The sequence below is a fragment of the Rana temporaria genome, chromosome 3, assembly GCF_905171775.1.
Source record: "Rana temporaria chromosome 3, aRanTem1.1, whole genome shotgun sequence".
NCBI classification, from domain to species: Eukaryota; Metazoa; Chordata; class Amphibia; order Anura; family Ranidae; genus Rana; species Rana temporaria.
The window spans coordinates 373169597-373190107 of NC_053491.1; the positions used below are offsets into that span (position 1 = coordinate 373169597).

Genomic DNA, 20511 nt, shown 5'->3' on the forward strand with positions numbered 1-20511 from the left:
GAGAGAGAGAGAGAGAGATCTATATATATATATATATATATATATATATGTGTATATATATATCTATATATATATAGATAGATTATATATAGATATCTCTCTCTATATAAAAAAAATATTTTGCCTTTCATTTCTATTATACGTAAACTGAATGGGTTGGTTTACAAGATGAGGGTTTACATACACTTTAATGCATTGAAAAGGTGTAAACATAAGCTCCCATTTACTATAATGACATTTCCAATTTCAGCGAAATTCTATCTACAGTGTTCTGTCTATAGACCTAAGAGAAACAGCAAAAATGCAATTACAAGACTACAGAAAGCATGGCAGATGTGATTGACAAGTGCCTACTTCCCTCGTGCAAACAGACTATAAATATAAAACTCTTTTTTTTTTTTTTTTTTTTAAAGAATACCACATTGACATGACTATATATCTAAAATAAATAACAAAATAATAAGCTGAATATGTCGGAATTTATAGGATGCCTCTGTGGAGGTTCACAGTTTTTCCGCTGCTTTTTTTAAAGTAAAAAAAAAAAAAAAATGTAAATGGCTCTATAAATAGAGACAATTTTTCCTTTAATACCAAATGTTTATGAGTATGTGGGTTGTAAATTTGGCCCTCACCACCCTGGGGGGGGAGTGAAGGGGATTCAGAACCAGACAGCGCTTTGCTTACTTTGGACACCAAATTTATTACACATTCTGTACAAATTCCACCAGTTGCCACATCTTATACATGCACAAAAGAGAAAAAAAAAAATAATAATGTTCAATTCAATATCAAAAAATAAAATAAAAAAAACAAAATAATAACAAAAATTTTTTGGCGCGTTCTAGACATTAAAGTGCAACATGAAACGGGACGCCAGCAGCCACAAGGAATAATAATATTAAAAAAACAAAACACAATAAATATATAATCCAACCAATAAATAAGGGGAAGGGAGGGGCCGCAGGGGGGGCGGCTGTGCAGTATTACAAACGGCGGGGGAAGACAGCGCATTTGGGGGTTCGGGCAGTCTCTGGTTTTTATTTACAGGAAATAAATACATCTTGTAAGTCCAAGTTCAAAGATCTCCGCTGCACTCCCCGCTCTTCTTTTTATTTTTTTTTACGGATCCATCTTCTTTTATCATTATGTTCTGTTTCTCTGATAGGTAAGGAGGCTCCAGTTGAATTCTCATTGCGTCCTGTGGACAGAAAGAAAAGTCAGATTAGATTAAGTATCAGAGCCTTTTATTAATAAAAAAAACATCAATTAACGACATCACTAAACCACTTGGTCAAGCACCTTCTCAACACGGGAAGAATTTAAAAGGCACCAGGTAATGAGACGGTCATTGCTGAAAATGCTTGTTGCCTTCAAGAACCAGCTTGAAGGTCAGTAGGAACTTTTCATCAGCACACTTTTTACGTAACCAGTTTACGTTACACCACCGCAATTTTTCCGATTTAGTGCCCGATCCACAAAGCACTTACCTGGAAATTTGCGGCGGTGTATCGTAAACAGGTCCGGCGCAAGGCGGTCCAATTCAAATGGGGCGGGTACCATTTAAATTGGGCGCGCTCCCGCGCCGGACGTACTGCGCATGCTCCCGTCGCAAATTTCCCGACGTGCTTTGCGCGAAATTAGGACGCGCCGACGTTTTGTGAATCGCGATGTGAAAAAAGATTTACGCCGGGAACAATAAAAGATTTAAAAAAAATTCAAAAGCGACGCGGGAAAGACGGGCATACTTTAACATGGTGGAGTACTTTTACACCATGATAAAAGTGCACTATCTTTGCGACGGAAATCTAACACTCGCGACGACGTAACAACGGGGAAAAAGCTTTGTGGATCGCCGTAACTCCTAATTTGCATACCCGACGCTGGTTTACGACGCAAACTCCCCCCAGCGGCTGCCGCGGTACTGCATCCTAAGATCCGACAGTGTAAAACTATTACACCTGTCGGATCTTAGGGATATCTATGCGTAACTGATTCTATGAATCAGTCGCATAGATAGAAACAGGGATACGACGGCGTATCAGGAGAAACGCTGTTGTATCCCTTTTGTGAATCTGGCTGAAGCAGGGAGCTGCGGTGGCTCAACGCGATTGGCACTGCGCTGATAAGCCATTCACCTCTGCAGATAGGGGTTCGGATCCTGGTCTCGGCTACAGCCCGGCTCCCGGTGGGTGTGCTATGCGAGGTAAGCCTGCGCTTAGTACGCCCACCCCCCTCCCACAAAAACCACCACACTTACACGCACTCGAAATTGGGTTAACATGCACGCACTTTGACCACGCGGTCTCTAAAAAAAGAGAGGCGAAGGACTAACGGGGCTGGTTGAGCGGGCTAGATCCTCTCACTCCCTTATAGGAAGTCCCTCTGCCCCGTTGGGCTTCAAAGCGGAGCAGGTAGGGCGGGCTGTGTGGGAGGACCCCCTCACACACCCCGCCATTGCCACCCGGGGCATGGAGAAAGGTGGCAGATTGCCTCTGGGGGAGGCCTGCCTACTCCCAACTCCTGCAGTCCGGCTCATTCTCGAGTACACGCACAAAATACACTTAAAAAAAAAAAGTGCTGAAGCCAGAGGATCATCAGGAAACCTGGAAATTTGTGTTTTTAGAAGTAGGGGGTCAGCAATAGGCACCTTTATAAACCTTCCCTATAGTGACTATTGACTACAATTCTGAGGCCTGCAGAGAATTTCGGCTTTACGCCTGGAGGCTTGGCAACAGCCATGCCAAAGTTTTACATTTTCCGTCAATGGAATAACCGCTACCGGAAAATCACAAGGGGTTGGGTTTTGCTGAATACAAAACCGCAAATAAAAAAATATATCTGGAATGGCTTTTTTGCGACAACCCGAGAGCACTTCCATTTTATAAAACGCGTAAAGACTCCGGCACAGTATAAAATCAGATTTTTGCTGTGTATGTTGTTACATCTGCTTTTTTATTTTTTTTATGAAAATCCACTTGGATCCCACCCAACCTATGGTGTTGAAAATGTGTTAAACATTATTCAAAATTCACCAATAAACAGTTCCCATGAAGACGCACATCAATCGCGAGTTACATGTAAAAATCATTGTAAAAACAATTGGACAATCCTGGAATTTTGGTTAAGACTAATAGACTTCTTTTTTTTTAGGACTCAAACTATCCATTCATCAAACGTCTAATAAATATACCATGTGTTCTTTTCTGGAGGCGAAAGAAGAGTACAGCACATCCTCCATTATACGTACAGGATACTTGCCACTGACACATTGGCGGGAAGGGTGGGGGGGGAGGGGGGGAACAGAGAGTCTTCACATCTGCGTTGGGCTGCGTTAAGCTCAGCTGATATATAAATTGTATTAGCCGTGGTTTTGTTGGTGGATCTTTGTCCAGAGTGCACTTAAATTTCACCGCCTTGCACTAAAATTTGCAGCCCCTTTGGAAAGTAACATAAAAAGTCAGCCCACGCAGAGGGAGAGAGCGACCAAAGATAAATACCGCACTGGGATGAGCCGACTGAACGAGGATCACACCACGTTTGCACAGCTAAGCCATCCTTGCTGAAGTTTTAGGAAAACTGGGGAAACAATTAAGGTGTTTCCTGTAGCAACCAATCAAACTGCAGTTGTCATGTTTCTTGACTTATTAGGGAATAAAACCCAACGTTTGGTTGGCTGCTGTTGGCGGTTTTCTCTATTTTCTGTAATATATATATATATATATATATATATATATATATATATATATATATATATATATATATATATATATGTATATATATATAGGCCCAGATTCTCGTAGGAGTCTGAGCCGTCGTTTCTTGGCCCCTGATTCAAAGAATCAGATACGCCAGAATTTGTATAAGATACGTAAGTCTCCTACGCCGTCGTATCTTAACTGCATATTTACGCTGGCCGCTAGGGGCGTGTACGCTGATTTACGCCTAGAAATATGTATATCAGCTAGATACGCCAATTCACGAACGCACACCCGGCCGTCACATTACAGATACGCCGTTTACGTTAGGCTTTTCCCGGCGTAAAGTTACCCCTGCTATATGAGGCGTAGATGAGGCGTACCAATGTTAAGTATGGACGTCGGAACAGCGTCAAATTTTTCACGTTTTACGTCGTTTGCGTAAGTCGTTTGCGAATAGGGCTGGGCGTCATTTACGTTCACGTCGAAAGCATTGGCTTCTTGCGGGTTAATTTGGAGCATGCGCACTGAGATACTTACACGGACTGTGCATGCGCCGTTCGTAAAAAGCGTCATTTACCTAGGGTCACATTCAATTTACATAACACACGCCCACATCTTCCACATTTGAATTAGGCGGGCTTACGCCGGCCTATTTACGCTACGCCGCCGCAACTTTGGTTTAAGAATACTGCACTTGCCTGTCAAAGTTGCGGAGGCGTAACGTAAATAGGATACGTTACGCCCGCACAAAGATGCGCGCTTCTACGTGAATCCGGGCCATAGTTTATGAAACACTGGAGCAGCGAGGAGCCAATCAGGAATGAGCTCCAGTGATACAAGGGAAGCTATTGTAGCAACCGGTGTACTATGAGCCAATGGCAACTACTGATTTCACAAGTGATTGACTGCCTGCTGGTGGGCTGAACCACCTATTGCCTTTCAAGGACGCGATAGTGAGATTTCCCCACCTAAGTCCTTGGCTCTGCTCTTGCTTCACTTGCTGGAGTTGGATGCACCTCAATGTATCCCAATGGGAAATGTAGACTTCTTCCTAAGGGGCTGTCAGCAAGGGGCGGAGCTGGGAACTATAACGGGTGGAGGAGAAAGATTTCCAATCATGAGAGCCCTGGTTTCCCTGTCACTGTGAGTTTCCAGCTCCGCCCCTCATTGGGTTGGTGACCCACCTGGCTCAGTTTCAACTTTCACCCCCTTAAAAAAAACAGTGATGTTAGGAAGTTTAAAAAGAAAAACATACTTCTGAAGATGGTATTAGCCTGGCTGTCTCTGCCATCTTTGTGAGTCACTGATCAAGAAAGGAAGCTGAAATGCCTTATCTGCATACTTGTTTGAGGTCAGTGAATCCACTGGATCAGCATGACAGCCAGGGAAACAGCATTTTCCTTTAAGTAAAACTCTTTAATGGAAAAACAACCCAATGTTTCATCTCAGAGGTCTATGTACTGACCTGATGCCCAGCTCCTCCCACCACAGTTCTGACCCGGGCGGGTCTTGCAGGCCTTCTAGCGTCGCCCGCTCTTTCCTCTTCCTTTTGTCCTGCTCCTTTCTCTTCCCCGGCTTTCCCTTCTTCTTTTTGCTGGGGACTTTTGGTGGGGGGTCTTTGAAGCTCTGTAATTTGTGGGTCTCCTGAGTCAGCTGGGTTGTCACTCCCTCTTCCTCGCCTGGCAGGCGCAGGGTGTTAAAGTTCTTGACGCTGGGGATGGGACGGGGCAATTCGTCCGGCACTGACCGGATTTCTGCTGTGTTTACTCCTTCTATTAGGTTCTGCAGGAAGATCCTGCGCCGGAGCTCTTGGAGGGATCGTCCTTTGTCATGGAGCAGCTGATGTTCAGAAACCGCCCTCCGTCTGCAAAAGGAACGAAATTAAATTGTCAATAGGCGCAATTAGCTAGTTAATAGAAATGCAATGCAATATACAGCTACGATAAGAGTCACAATTTAAGATAATATTTCTATGAACACCAGCTTAAAGTTGACCTGCAATTAGTTATATTTTTTCATGATACGTGCAGCGTAATTTGTAAGAATAGCACTTCCAGGTATTTACTGCCTCTCATGGAGATCACAAGACTCCCCCTGACAATCCTTCAGGCTAAACATATTTTCCTGGACTGAGATGCCGGCGATCTGCCGTGCTGGTTCCAGCTATCGTGGAAGTTCCAGCGCATGCGCAAGCTGATATGCTGAGATGGTTCCAGCTATCGGGAAAGTTCCTTCAAGGCGCAAACTTGCTGACGGAAATCCCCGAACCGCGGCCGGCATCCAGGGCGACGTGGATTTCGAGGTAAGTGGCCAGTCGGCCTCACGTCCTCGCTGCGCTCGGACGACTCGCTCCGCTCGCTAGGCCTCCTGGCTCTTTTTTTAACATCCTCCAATCCACGGGGATGTTAAAGAATAATGCTGGGCGAGGTTCGGAGATTTCCGTCAGGAAGTTTGTGCCTGCGCAGTCAGTGAAGGAACTTCCCCGTTAGGGAAACATTGAGGACAAGTCACCGGCTCATAGATGACACAGTTAGGGTGCCTATGCAGTTTTTTTTTCACAAGTACCAGACACAGATCAGATCCCTCACCTTGTGATTTGTTACAAAGTTATAATGCAGTCTGCTCACTGGGGGAGAGGAGACTTAGGAAATGCTTCCTCCTGCCTGCAGCAGACTGATGCCATCATCTCAGCCTAGGCAGAGTCACAGGACTGGAGCTCAAGGACAACTTTTTAATGATACAAATTTGGGGCTTTGGTGTATATTGTGACATGTCAGAAGTTAGTTACTGAACATTTTACTTCAGGAGCAGTCTCCTGAATTAAGAGAACGTTTCCTGCTTGTGGGCGGGCAGAAGGTGGGAACAGGCGTAATTTATTCTGTATTTCTAATTTAAGTGGTCAGCTCTTTACAGTGATCCCAGCTTCAGCTACTGGTTGTATTCAGAGGGAAAAAAAATAACTTTTTGTTTTTAAAGTGGGAGTTCTGGTTAGTTCTAGGAAAGTGTAAATGAAGGCGCAGCGGTCGGATCCAGCGAAATGGATGAGAGGAAGTGCAGCGTGTGGTTACACAGGATAATCTAAAGTGTTTTCACATATGAGAGACACATCCTGCTCCGCTGTGAAACCCACGCGAGAGACAGTGCGTCTCCCATGGATGAGACAGGATCCGAGGCCAGAGCTGGCAGGCGCACAGCCACCCTGATCTGCATAGAAAATTATGTCTGACCTCAAAATTACACACAAGCTGTGCAGATCCTCCCACACACATTCACACCATGGCGTGACTTTATAACAGCGTGTATTCATTTCTATGGGACATTTGATTTGTTAGCAAGACACCAAAGATCTAGAGGATGGGGAGACATAGATGGGCAGAGGTGTCAATGAGATGGTGCAACAACCAATTCTGAGACCTGCTCAGATCTGTTCCACATTCGGGAAGAGTTAGTAGGGTTGTTTCAATCAAAGTCTTGTTGCTTTTTCTTCGTAGAAAAAGAAAGGCTTAGTTATTGACTAATTAGAGAATTTCAGCCTTTGATATATCCAAATAGCTTGTTAGGGAACTAGTCTGGTCTTGCTGCTTGCTGATCAGGCTGTGAAGGTTGACCATGTGGTTTTATGATCAGGTAAAAGACAGACTGTGAACAGCACAGGTTTACATCACTGACTAATAATTAGGTAATGCTAATGGAGAGAAGGAAGATATAAAGGAAGGAAGGAAGGAAGGGAGATAGGAAGGATGGGAGATAGGAAGGGAGATAGAAAGGATAGGAGATAGGAAGGAAGGAAGGAAGGAAGGAAGGAAGGGAGGTAGGAAGAAAGGAAGGAAGGGAGATAGGAAGGAAGGGAGGTAGGAAGGAAGGGAAATAGGAAGGAAGGGAGATAGGAAGGAAGGGAGGTAGGAAGGAAGGGAAATAGGAAGGAAGAGAGGTAGGAAGGAAGGGAAATAGGAAGGAAGGGAGATGGGAAGGAAGGAAGGGAGATAGGAAGGGAGGTAGGAAGGAAGGAAGGGAGATAGGAAGGAAGGGAGGTAGGAAGGAAGGGAAATAGGAAGGAAGGGAGATAGAAATGGGACATAGGAAGGAAGGAAAGGAGTTGGGAAGGAAGGGAGATAGGAGGCAAGGGAGATAGGAAGGATAAGAGATAGGAAGGAAGGAAGGAAGGAAGGAAGGAAGGAAGGGAGATAGGAAGGAAGGGAGATAGGATGGAAGGGGGGGAGGAAGACGTGAAGGAAGAAATAAAGAAAGGAATAAATGAAGGGAGGACATATAAAGGCAGAAAGAAAAGTAGGAACGGAGTAGAGATCGGAAGAAAAGAAGGCAGTAATGAAGGAAGGAATAAAAGAAGGGACAGAGGGATTAATGAAATAAATAAAGGAAGAAAGGAAGTAAGGAAAGAAATGGGAAATGAAGGAATGGGAGGAAGGAAAAAACAGAAAAGGAAAGGATAGAGCGGCAAAAGGAAGAAAATAAGAAAGAAATATAGTATATCTGGGATTTCAAATCTCCTTCTATTTCCCCATTCTCTTTACTTCTCTCCCTCTCCCTGTTTATCCCATTCTTCTCTTTTCCTCTTTTTTCTTTCTCTCCCCCTTTCCCTCACCCAGCACAGACAATGCAGCATTGATGTGTATGATGTGCCCAGGGACATGGCTCACATTAGTGTTAGTGAAAGGTGTAGATTTAATTACACTTCTCTCTTTAGGGATACATGTGTGCACTTGATTCCTGTCCATTTTACTTCTATATTTAACTAAAGAATTACTTCAGAATTAATCCTCTGATGTGGGTGGAAATCTGATTCCTCAAAGGACTGCATTTCATATTAAAACTCTGAAAACTCTCTGTGCAACCAACAGCAGTGCAGCCGCCGGCTTGGATGGGGCCCAAACTGTCCGTTGTACATTATTTTGCTGGCCTTGGGAAAGCTTCCTGTGACTCCCTTGCACTTAAAAAACTACATAAGAAAGGACCTATAGGAAAATTGTTATGGTCCGAATTCCAAAACCAAATCTTAACGGCAATCTTAGAGCTACACACTGAGGCTACATTTGTTATTGCTATCTGCAATCCCAATGCACTTGTATGCCTTGACATGGACTATCATTAATCTGTAAAAGCTGCACCAGAAGTACTGATTTACTGCTTGCATATGTAAGATAACATCCTGATTGGTGTGATTCTTCTGCAGCTGATAAGGATGAACACAAAAGCTCTTTAAGCCATTTCTTGTAAATTTGTTTTGTCTCAATGGTGCACATACATGCACACACACACACACACATATCTCTCTCTCTCTCTCTCTCTCTCTCTCTCTCTCTCTCTCTCTCTCTCTCTCTCTCTCTCTCTCTCTCTCTCTCTCTCTCTCTATATATATATATATATATATATATATATTATAGCTATAGATATCTAGATATATATTTATCTATACTGTATGTATATACATTAATGAAGACATTCTCTTACACTCTGCCGTTGAGTCCCTGCGTTGGTCTTCCATGTGCGGGGAATGTGCAACTAAGGATGAAAACTGCCAAACTACAATGTGGTAGGAGACTTCGCAACATCTTGAATGCAACCGCGACCTGCGAAGAATGACATATGTTAAAATATGCAATCATCTGAGTCAAGGCTAAAGAAGGGGTGATTCTATCTATCTATCCCATATTTATCTTGAGTATCGATATCTAATATATATATATATATATATATATATATATATATATATTTATAAAACATTTTTACTCTTTAAAAAATGTAAACTCAATAAAAAGATCAATTCTTCATCAATTAAACAAAATCGCAACAAATTAATGTTATAAGATGACTTAAGAGCCAAATCTATTTCCTGTCTTATATCCTCTCCATCCAACATTTTCACTTTCCTGATGCTTAACTAATAGAATGCAGCAGATTTTCTCACATTATCTCTAATCTGATATCGCAAGCCATCTGCATCATTTACGGAATTCTACAGAAAAAACACGGAAAAGGGACCACAATCATGGGAACGAGAGGCAAAAGAATTGATTCACAAAATTTGAAGGATTCTGTTGCCTCTGGTCAATGGAAGTTTTTCGTTTTTGCCAAATGGATGGATGCCAATTTGTCAGTCTTTGGAGAATGACACAATTCATGAATTTAGGCAATCAGGAATGGTATTATTCTTATAATTCTCCGTATGAGATCACTCCCCAAGAAAATGAAACGTCTAAGCTGGCCATACGTGAAGCAATCAGATTTTCTGGAAATTAAATCAGACACAATCCCCGCTTCATCGGACATGCAGCTTCACTAGTTTGCACACTTTCTGCCAGTTGTTATGTTAATGAACACATATTGTGTTGAGCTTCGCTGCACCGTATGCATTCATCATAAAGGTTCTAACCTTCTAATGTTCATGTTCTCATGCATTAGGGTAGGACCACACTTTACAGTGGCACTGGGAGCTGGTGATTTAGCGTCCACATATATTTGCAACTGAGACCTCTACTTTAAATAAAAAAAAAAATATTACATTCTCTCTGCTGTCCAGCAATGCTGGGAAATTTTATAGCATCCTGTCCACTAGGCTTAATGATTTTGGGAGGATTTTTTATTTTATTTTCTAAATACACTTTGAATTATTATAAACTATTCATCAAACAAGAAAAAAATAAAAGTAAACATTGCATGTCAAAAAATCTAATGCAATTCTCCAGTTCATTGGTGATTTTTATGGAGATTTTTTTGGCACTACTAAGAATTCCACAAGATATTTACTACTATCCAAAATGTAAACTAGAAAAGATATGCAATTTGTAAAAATTATCATAAAATGCTTTGATCCTGTTTGCTTTTTGACTAATATCTGAAGAGTTTTCGTGACAAATGCCACCTCCCAGAATAATGGTATCCTTCCCACATCTTATGCAATTTTGTTGGTTTAGGGATGTATTATAAAAACTCAGGAATTTGTATTTATGTTATATTAAAATATGATTTTATATATATATATATATATATATAATTACATGTAAAATACATGTGGCAGATGTCTTACCTGTCCAAGTCTTCCAGAATTTTCTCTCTGTCGGATCAGATATTTCGAAACAAAAGGAGAAACCCTAAAATCAGAAAGATTAAGAATGTAAATAATACATCCATCAATATTACCATGATAACAACCACTCTTGTGTTATGATAGTCTATACATTACATTATACAATAATGATGTTTTCTGCCTTCCAGCTGTTGGCAAAGTCGAATTGTGTGACTTGATATTCAGCAGGGCATGCTGTGACTTGTAGTGCTCCAGCAAGCAAAATGTTCTATGGATTGTTTGCAGCAGTAGATTACTTAATGACAGATGGCTTTGTGTCCAGTGGTGTAACTCAGAACACAGGAACAGTTTGTATAAAAATTTATAAATCATGCCAGTATTTTTTTTTAACTGGCATTAGAGTGGGCACTGTGATTTAGGCAGAGCAGTATAGTTAATGGCCCATAGGGGGTGTCCTTGCAGCATGTTTTTCTTCACTCACTAATCAGAGACATCACTGGGAACAAAGACAAGTTTCATGGAGTAATTTCTTTCGGAGCCTTTGCATGCCAACCTTGTCCTGTCCTGTCTAGGTAGGCATGGAACTTTGGCAAACAGTACCCACTCTTGCCCAACCGTATGGAATCCACTAATCATCAAGCTACATTGGCGCTGCCACCCAGAATGGGGTGCTTTAATTCAAGTCACATCATCTTGGCATAACAGAAATGCACACCTGTGCCAGGGCTTACTAAGACGTGCCAAGTATTTTTTCACCCCCAACTGTCCTATTGTACCTTGACAATTGTTTTACAGTACAGATTCTGTCCTCACACCAACCTCAACCTTTACCCCACCAGGCTGTTTTCTTAATCAGATGACATGCTGATAAAATGTCCTTTGCACAACGCTGTCCAAAAAAACGCAACAGCATTCCTACCAAAATCAGAGAACCATTCCTTGCATTCCGCATCCAAATTCTTGAATGTTTCAGAATACTAAGCTCAACATTGCAGTCAAAGAGACGTAAAAAAAAAAGAAAAGAAAAGCTGAAATAATCGCCCAAGTAACCTTAGATCGCCAAAAAATTGAGTTTCGTCCGCGCGGGGGAGGACGGTGAAATATTTCACTAATCTCTGCGTGAAAAAAACAATGATTGTTGGAGTTCAGAAAACTTGTGGTGGTTTTTGGATGCTGGCTGAGTATGGAATGGAATCAGGCTGAGGTTTGTGTGCGTTCTTAGGGAAGGTGAGACACAGCAATCAGATCTCTCTCTCTGACCCTAAATACACCACATCGGCCCCCGAAGCGCGCTTGCTAATGTTTTTATATACATAGGCATTATTACCAGGCATTTAAAGCTCAATGAAGTGTAGAGTAATAAAAAAAGGCAGCTCCACCTAAAAATGAGATTTAATTTAAAGGGCAGAATTGTGATATTTTAATCAGATGTGAATTTGGATAATTGAGATCTGTCTTGCTATAGATCCTTTCTCTTGGATTAAAAAAAAAAAAAAAATACCTCCTGCTGTATTGTATCTAATAGAAAACAAATCTAAAATCAAACAGGGAACATGGCTGCAGAAAAATACCCAATTGTAGTGTCCGGAGACATTAGAAAAAACGTTACCTGGTTCAAAACTCTCCAACATCTACTAAACATTGAAATCTCAGTTTTGGGTGGAGTGACCTTTCATCCCCCACTTTAGCCCCAGCGTCTTGTTATACCACAGAAGTAGCTTATTACTGGGACGCGTTCAACAAGACGTGGTGACAAAGTCAAACATGTCAACCAGGCAACAAGTTTTGTTAGTCTATGAAACACACCATGCCCAGGCAATAGGTTCAATTCACAAAGCGAAACAGACCAGGATAAAGATTCTTTTTTTTTTTTTTTTTTTGTAAGTGACAGATATTTTAGGGGTCCAAAAAGTTATAAAAATCACTTAAAATAAAGATCCTTATTCTTCAATTAAAGCTACTTGAGCTGATGACAGGAAGTTCTTTTTTTAAAAACGTTTGTATAAAAAATAAATACAGACAAATAAACATCATTACATTTGTAGAATAACTTTCTGCAAGTTCAAAGTCATAAACCAACTTTATTTTTTATTTTTTTAGCTTCTATAAAGTTTTACAGCTTTTGGCTAAAAAGTGTCATTTTGAAATCATGTCCTATGAGTTTTCTGTGGATGGATATAATTTTTTTTTTTCAGACTGATATAAAAAAAGTTGCATTAAAGTTAAATTATTAGTCTGATAAGTGAAATGTAACAAAATGGGGAAAGTTCCCATGCAATCACATTGCATTAGATTTGCAGGTCAACTTACTTTCTGTAGCTCCTGTTGCTTGTGCTCCCCCAGCAGCGCTCAGTCCTGTCTGCAGTCCTGTGTAGTATTCCCAGTGCTGATGTGATGTTGCAGATCCAGTACTCCAGGAAGGAGCTGTGTGTCCTTTGGCTGAGTGTTGAGGAGAACTGAATTCCTTCTCACTGAGCGCTTAATAAAGACAAAACTGTGACATCATAAGCGTACATTCCCCCTTTTCAACTAAACAGCAGTCATGTTGGTTCATTGATGGGTAGTAGCATGGTCCCCCCCCCCCCCCCCCCCCCCCCCCTTAACACTCCTCACATCTAGTATACAGTACATAGCCAATGCCAAGAGCAATGGAAGGAGTGTCCTGTGGGCTCACCTGTCACTTTCACACCCCTCCTTGTTAGTTGTCTTTTTGGGGTGTCTCTCTCTACCATTCTGTAGAGAGACAGAGATCGAAAGAGCAAAGAGAGAAAGAGATGAGAGATAGACAGGGGTAGAGAGAACGATATACAGAGATATATATATATATAGAGAGAAATATAGAGAGAAAACGCAAGGAGATAAATAGAGAGAGAGAAAAAGAGAGAAGGACATAGGGAGGGAAAGAAGAGAGGGATAGAGAGAAAGAAAAAGAGAGAAGGACCAGGGAGGGATAGAGAGAAAGGAAAAAGAGAGAAGGACATAGGGAGGGGATAGAGAGAAAGAAAAAGAGAGAAGGACACAGGGAGGGATAGAGAGAAAGAAAAAGAGAGAAGGACATAGGGAGGGATAGAGAGAAAGAAAAAGAGAGAAGGACATAGGGAGGGATAGAGAGAAAGAAAAAGAGAGAAGGACATAGGGAGGGAAAGAAGAGAGGGATAGAGAGAAGGACATATGGAGGGATAGAGAGAAAGAAAAAGAGAGAAGGACATAGGGAGGGAAAGAAGAGAGGGATAGAGAGAAAAAAAGAAAGAAGGACAAAGGAAGGGAAAAAATAGAGGGATAGAGAGAGAGAAACAGAGAGAAGGACATAGGGAGAGAAATAAGAGGGATAGAGAGAGAGAAAAAGAGAGAAGGACATAGGAGAGAAAGAAGAAGTGGGATAGAGAAAGAAAAAAACTGAACGAAAAGAGAGAAAGGAGGAAAGAGAGAAAGCAAGGAGAGAGATATACATAGAGAGAAGGTGGAGGGAGAAGGAAAAGAAAAGGAAGGAGTGAAAGAAGAGAGAGATAAAGAGAGCAAAATATAGAAAAGAGAGAAAGGAGAGAGAGAGAGAGAGAGAGAGAGAGAGAGAGAGAGAGAGAGAGACGAGGAGAGAGAGAGAGAGAGGGAAAGCAAGAAGAAGAGCAAAAAAGAAAGAGAGGCATAGAGAGAGAAGTTGGGGGGGGGGGGGGAAAGGGAAAGAAGAGAGGGATAGAGAGAAAAAAAAGAATGAAAGAGATAGTCGATGAATAGACGAGAGAGAGAGAAGGAGGGGGGCAGAGGGAGTAAAGGAAAGAAGAGAGGGATACAGAGAAAGAGAAGAGGGAGAGAGAAATAAAAGTGGAGGTGAAGAATAAAAATAAAGAGAAAGGAGAGAGAAAAAAAGCAAGGAGAAGAAGTGAGAAAAAGAGAGGAATAGTGAGAAAATGGGGGGTGAAAAAAGAGAAGGACAGAGAGGGATAAGGAAAAAGAGAAGAGAGAAGAAAGTAAGGAGAGGGGGAGAAGGAAAAGAGAGAGAAAGAGAAAAGCAGAAAGAAAAGGAGACGAGAAAACAAAAAGAAAGATGTATAAAGTTAGAAGGTGAGGGGAGAAGGAAAGATGGTGAAGGAGTGTGAAAGAAGAGAGAGAGAGAGACAGACAGACAGACAGACAGACAGACAAAGCAACAAGAGAGAATGAGATAATAAATTCATTAATAGAATGAGAAAAAGAGAGGCAGAGAGAGAAAAAACAGAAAAGAATAAAAAAAAAAAGAGAGAAGGGGGGGCAGAGGAGTAAGGAAAAAGAGAGGGATACAGAGAAAGAAAAGAAAGATAAAGCAAGGTGAAGAAAGAAAAGAAAGAGAGGGAGAGAAAAACCAGAGGCGTGAAAAAAATAGGAGAGATTGAGAGAAAAGAGGGGAGTGAAGATAGAGAACAAGAGAACAGAGAGAAGGAGAAAGAGAGAGAAATAAAAGAGAACAAGAGAAAGAAGGAGAAAGACAGAAGAAACAAAAGAGGGGGAGAAGAGAGGGACAGGGAGAAAGAAAAAGGGGGAAATTAACTCTTTAATTGCTTTGATATGCTAAAATGTATTTGGTCCCACCAAGAAAGCCTTTTTTGAGAGAACAAACAAGAGTGGAGCAAAGAAATAAAGACTAGAGAAAGGGAAAGGTGAGAGAAAACAGAGAGGGAGAAAAAAGAAAGAAAGAAAGAAAGGAAACTGAGGGGAGAAGAAAGAAAGAAAGACAAGAAGAAAGAAAAGAAAGAAAGAATGAAAGAAAGGAAAACTGAGGGGAGAAGAAAGAAGGAAAGAAATAAAGAAAGAAAACAGAGAATGTAAGAGTTCCTGGGAAGAATAAGAGAAGAGTGAGAGCAGTGGAAGGTAAGGGAGGTTCTGTGTGTGAGATAGAGAGGACGGCTTGTTGCAGTGCGGTCTGGTTAAGTAGCCTCTCTCCGCAGAGCCACAAGCACTTTGTACAACTTCCCACAAACTTGCGCTTGTGGCACGCGGGTGGTCATACATGAAAGTGGCTGGGGATTGAACGGAAGCGCAGGCTTGTATTTTTAAGACCGACAATATAAGCACTGTACCACACGTCTTCAACAGCTCCACTGTATTCAAGGAGTGCAAGTCGTTTTTTTCCCCTCTTAGAAGAAATGCCCCCTCCCCCTTTCATGAACATGTCCTCTGGTACTCTTAAAGTGCACCTGTCACCCTTGAATAGTTGAGAAATTGAGGCAGACATAGGTAGTATTTAGCCTATCGTCTTACAGCCTGTAAATATTCCTGAGTATTAACGAGCACCTTCAACCGCCTGAGGGGCTCATTATCGCCCTCTAAGAGCTCACGTACGGCTGATAATTGACAGCGATCCTTGAAATTTGGAGTGTCAATTATTATTACAAGGTCATACACTGAAGTGCAAAGGTTGTAGCCTTGTCAATTAAATGCTGTGTTGTCACCATTCCTGGAAAAAATTGTTAGGACACCTTCCTATGATAGAAAAAAGTGAATTTAGCTTTATGCCTGTGTGTCAGTTTTTCTAGCAGTAACTCATAGTACTAGGGCTGGTACCAGTAATATATTTAGGGCTAGAGGTCCTAAGTGGACATCTTTTACCATTTAGACATAGATCCGAGCGGGACCTGCAGACAGTGTCACATGCTGGGCATTATACAGCTATCTGCTCCCTGTTCAGTCCTGCAAGCTAAGCACAGCTTCCGCCAGAGGGGGGTTTCTGGTATTAAGTTCATCGGTGGCTTTGAGATATCATGTAATTGAATTTGGAGAGCGGCAAAGAAAGCTGCTGCTAAATGATGTCACAAAAAGCAATGTCAGTTAGGAACACTCACCTTTCACTTTGCCCACCAACAGGGGCAGACTGACCTTTTGGGCACTGCCTGAGGGCCCCATGCCACTAGGGGGCCCCCTTCAGGGTTGCCAGCCTTAGTAAAACCAGGGACAGTATGTAAAAATCTGTGTTTTTTTACATCTGTCCCTGAAATGTCCCTTACCGACATCCTTTTGGTCGAAAAATCCCAAGATTATAGCTGCCCCGCCTCTCCAGTACCTTTTCAGTGTGTGTATACTGTGTATTCTGTGTGTATGTATACTGTGGGTGTATACTGTGTATGCATACTGTATGTGTGTGTGTATACTGTGTGGCCACATAATCTATTGTCTGGGGGCCCCATAATCTCCTATTGCCCGGGGGCCCCATAATCTCCTATTGCTCGGGGGCCCCATGAATTGTCAATCCGCCCCTGCCCACCAATCAGTAAGGCACCATGGCACACTGCATGGTACCCAAAAGCCCACAAAAGTCTGTCTCAAACAATGAAAGGGCCAGTTGATTAAGTTTAGCTCCCAGACTTAAGGCTCTTCAGCCCTCCTCTGCATAAAACAAGAGCAAAATCCTTTCTACACAGGTTTCACCTGCTGTGCCTGTTAGGAGGGGGTTTACACCATCCCTGCACTGAGGTCCTGGGTGTGCACATTTGCTGTGTCCCTCAAACTTCCACCATCCCTGTGCAGAGTGCCTTGGTCTGCTGTTCCTGTTTTGAGGGATTTCCACTGCTCCTGCTCTGCGTTTCTTAGGTTATACACCCGAGTTGCCATCTCTGCACACCTGTTGTGCCCATTATAATGGGCCCCATACCATCCCTGCACTGAGTTGCCAGCTCTGCACACCTGCTGTACCCATTATAATGGGCCCCTACCATCCCTGCACTGAGTTGCCAGCTCTGCACACCTGCTGTGCCCATTATAATGGGCCCCTACCATCCCTGCACTGAGTTGCCAGTTCTGCACACCTGCTGTGCCCCTTATGAAGGGCTCCCATCATCCCTGGATTGAGTTGCCAGCTCTGTACACCTGCTGTGCCCCTTATGAAGGGCTCCCCATCATCCCTGGATTGAGTTGCCAGCTCTGTACACCTGCTGTGCCCATTATGAAGGGCTCCCCTCATCCCTGGATTGAGTTGCCAGCTCTGTACACCTGCTGTGCCCCTTATGAAGGGCTCCCATCATCCCTGGATTGAGTTGCCAGCTCTGCACACCTGCTGTGCCCATTATAAAGGGCTCCCCATCATCCCTGGATTGAGTTGCCAGCTCTTTACACCTGCTGTGCCCATTATGAAGGGCTACCCTCATCCCTGGATTGAGTTGCCAGCTCTGTACCCCTGCTGTGAGTTCCTAGGTCTGCACTTCTGCTGTGCATATCATGAGGGGCTCCCACAATTTATTCTCTAGATTCCCATTTTGTGCCCATTTTTGAGGCACCCCCACTATAAGTCCTGCCTTTTTAATTATTTTTATATAACAAAGAATACAACAGGAGGAGCCAAAACATGCAAAGGTGACTGGGAACACCCAAAACTGCCAGTCAGGAATTTTGGCAAGGAGATTTCTCTATTGGGAAGAAAACATAACAAGTCAGCTTATCAAACTCCCCCTATAACTAAAATATCACTTTTAGCGACCTTTTACGTATTAGCACTTATGAGCACAAGTTCTTCATTGAATAAGGTCATATGTCACCATGCTTGAAAATGTTTTTTTCTTTTTGTCTGCTGGGGGTGCCGGTCAGGGGAGCGATAATGACATTCCCTTATAAGAGCATTCCAACTGACTTCCCATCCAATGTAAATGTCTTGCCTGGTGGATCTTTCCACTGCTCTAGTGAAGGTGTCTGATAATCTACATAGTCATGTCAGTTTGGTATCTGAGGATCGCCCCAGACACACAGAATATGTTGGAATTTTGGTTGTGGTGTCGGATTTATGGATTTAGAGAAAAATGTTAATGTTTTTCCATTAATAGCAAGTAAGCCCCAACTTGGTTAAACTTTGCTGCATTTTATATCTAACAAATATTTTTTTTAGAAGAATTTCACAATTTCTTAATTGTTTTTTAGATATATACTGTGTGTGACTGTGAATCATTTCTCAGAGCCAAAGCAGATACAGTGCCTTAAAAAAGTATTCATACCCCTTGAAATTTTCCACGTTTTGTCATGTTACAACCAAAAACATAAATTTATTTTATTGAGATTTTATGTCATAGACCAACACAAAGTGGCACATAATTGAGAAGTGGAAGGAAAATGATAAATGGTATTTAAAAATGTTTTACAAATAAATTCCTGAAAAGTGAGGAGTGCATTTTTATTCAGCCCCCTTTAATCTGATACCCCTAAATAAAATCTAGAGGAACCAATTTCCTTCCTAATTAGTAGAGTCCGCCTGTGTCTAATTTAATCTCAGTATAAATACAGCTGTTCTGTGAAGCCCTTGGAGGTTTGTTCAAGAACCTTCATGAACAAACAGCATCATGAAGGCCAAGGAACACACCAGACAGGTCAGGGATAAAGTTGTTGAGAAGTTTAACCTCCCTGGCGGTATGATTCTGTCTGGAATTACGTACCAAAAGCAGTACAATTATTTTGCATGGAAATTTGGTGTTTTAGATTGTAGGCATGCAATTCTTAGGATAACTCACTTAAATCTGTCCAAACAAGAGTCTAAGGCCCCGTACACACGAGAGGATCGAGCCGCTGAAATTGATCCGCGGATCGGTTTCAGAGGATAGATCCGCTGGTGTGTCGATCCAGCGGATATTTTTCCGCGGATATATTTCGGGCCGGACCGATTTCCAGCGGATAAAAATTTCTTAGCATGCTAAGAAATCTATCCGCTGGATCGGCTTCCAGCGGATCGATCCGGTGGTCTGTACAGACTACACCGGATCGATCCGTCCGAACCATCCTCCCATGCGTCGTAATGATTCGACGCATTGCGTGGATATCCTTATATGACAGCGTCGCGCACATTTCCGCGTCATCATGCGGCGACGGCGCGACACGTCACCGGGACGGAAATTCCGCGGGGATTTTGATCTCCTGGTTAGTACAACCAGGAGATCAAAATCCGCCAGAGGATTTATCCGTGGATACGGTCCGGAGGACCGTTTCCGCGGATAATCCTCTCGTCGTGTACCGGCATTATAGGCATCCCGGGTATGATAAAGTTTGAAACACAAAATCATAAAATTATAATATAATAAATAACTATAAATAATAATAACAAACGATAATGTAATTATATTAAAAATTATTCAATAATGTAATCAATCAAAATCACTGAAATTCCTCGGTTTTGCAGATTTGTCGCTGTCATTACTATTATTTTTTTATGGCGGATTTCCCACAAATTGCTTATCGCTCAATTCTGCAAGTGATTATAATTTATTATCGCTGTTTTCTAGCTGCTCTAAAATCACTTCTTGACATAAAGGGACACTTTTGGTTGCTATGGACTATCTCCAGTTTGCAGGCACAAAAAAAATGTTTTTATTATATAAAAGTTACATGCAGGACACAGGGCAGACCACTAGGGACAAGGGGGGTGTGTATTTTTTACCATACAGTACTGTAATCTATAAGATTACAGTATACTGTATGTAATGTGTTTGTTTACTTTTTTGAATTTGGCGCCGGTCTCCGCCCCCGTGTGTCGTAACGTCGCAGGGAACGGAGATCGGCGGACACAGAGGCACTGTGTGAATGGAATGGAGGACGCCGCTCGCTCACACAGCGGGGATGCATCGCTGGATCCAGGGACAAGGTAAGTACAGTGACCCTGCCTGGAAAAGGTAAGCCAGCGCGCGCTGCAGGCTCTGCACAGCTACCCCGAGCGTGACTCGGGTGGTTACCGATAATTGCATAGAAAATCCACCCCGAGTCACGCTCGGGAATACGCTAAGGGGGTTAAAGCAGGGTTAGGTTACAAACAAATATCCCAAGCTTTAA

The 20511-nt window shown here is 42.3% G+C and overlaps 1 protein-coding gene across 1 annotated transcript; it reads right to left on the reverse strand.

Moving 5' to 3' along the window:
- Positions 1-675: 675 nt before the first annotated feature.
- PTHLH (parathyroid hormone like hormone) lies at positions 676-13255 on the reverse strand. The gene is made up of 5 exons (XM_040345540.1): positions 13054-13255; positions 10744-10807; positions 9168-9286; positions 5164-5562; positions 676-1198 (listed from the first exon to the last, which is right to left on the reverse strand). The coding sequence occupies exons 3-5, from the start codon at positions 9266-9268 to the stop codon at positions 1189-1191; spliced, it is 510 nt and encodes a 169-aa protein (XP_040201474.1). The 5' UTR covers positions 9269-9286; positions 10744-10807; positions 13054-13255; the 3' UTR covers positions 676-1188.
- Between the last annotated feature and the right edge of the window lie 7256 nt (positions 13256-20511).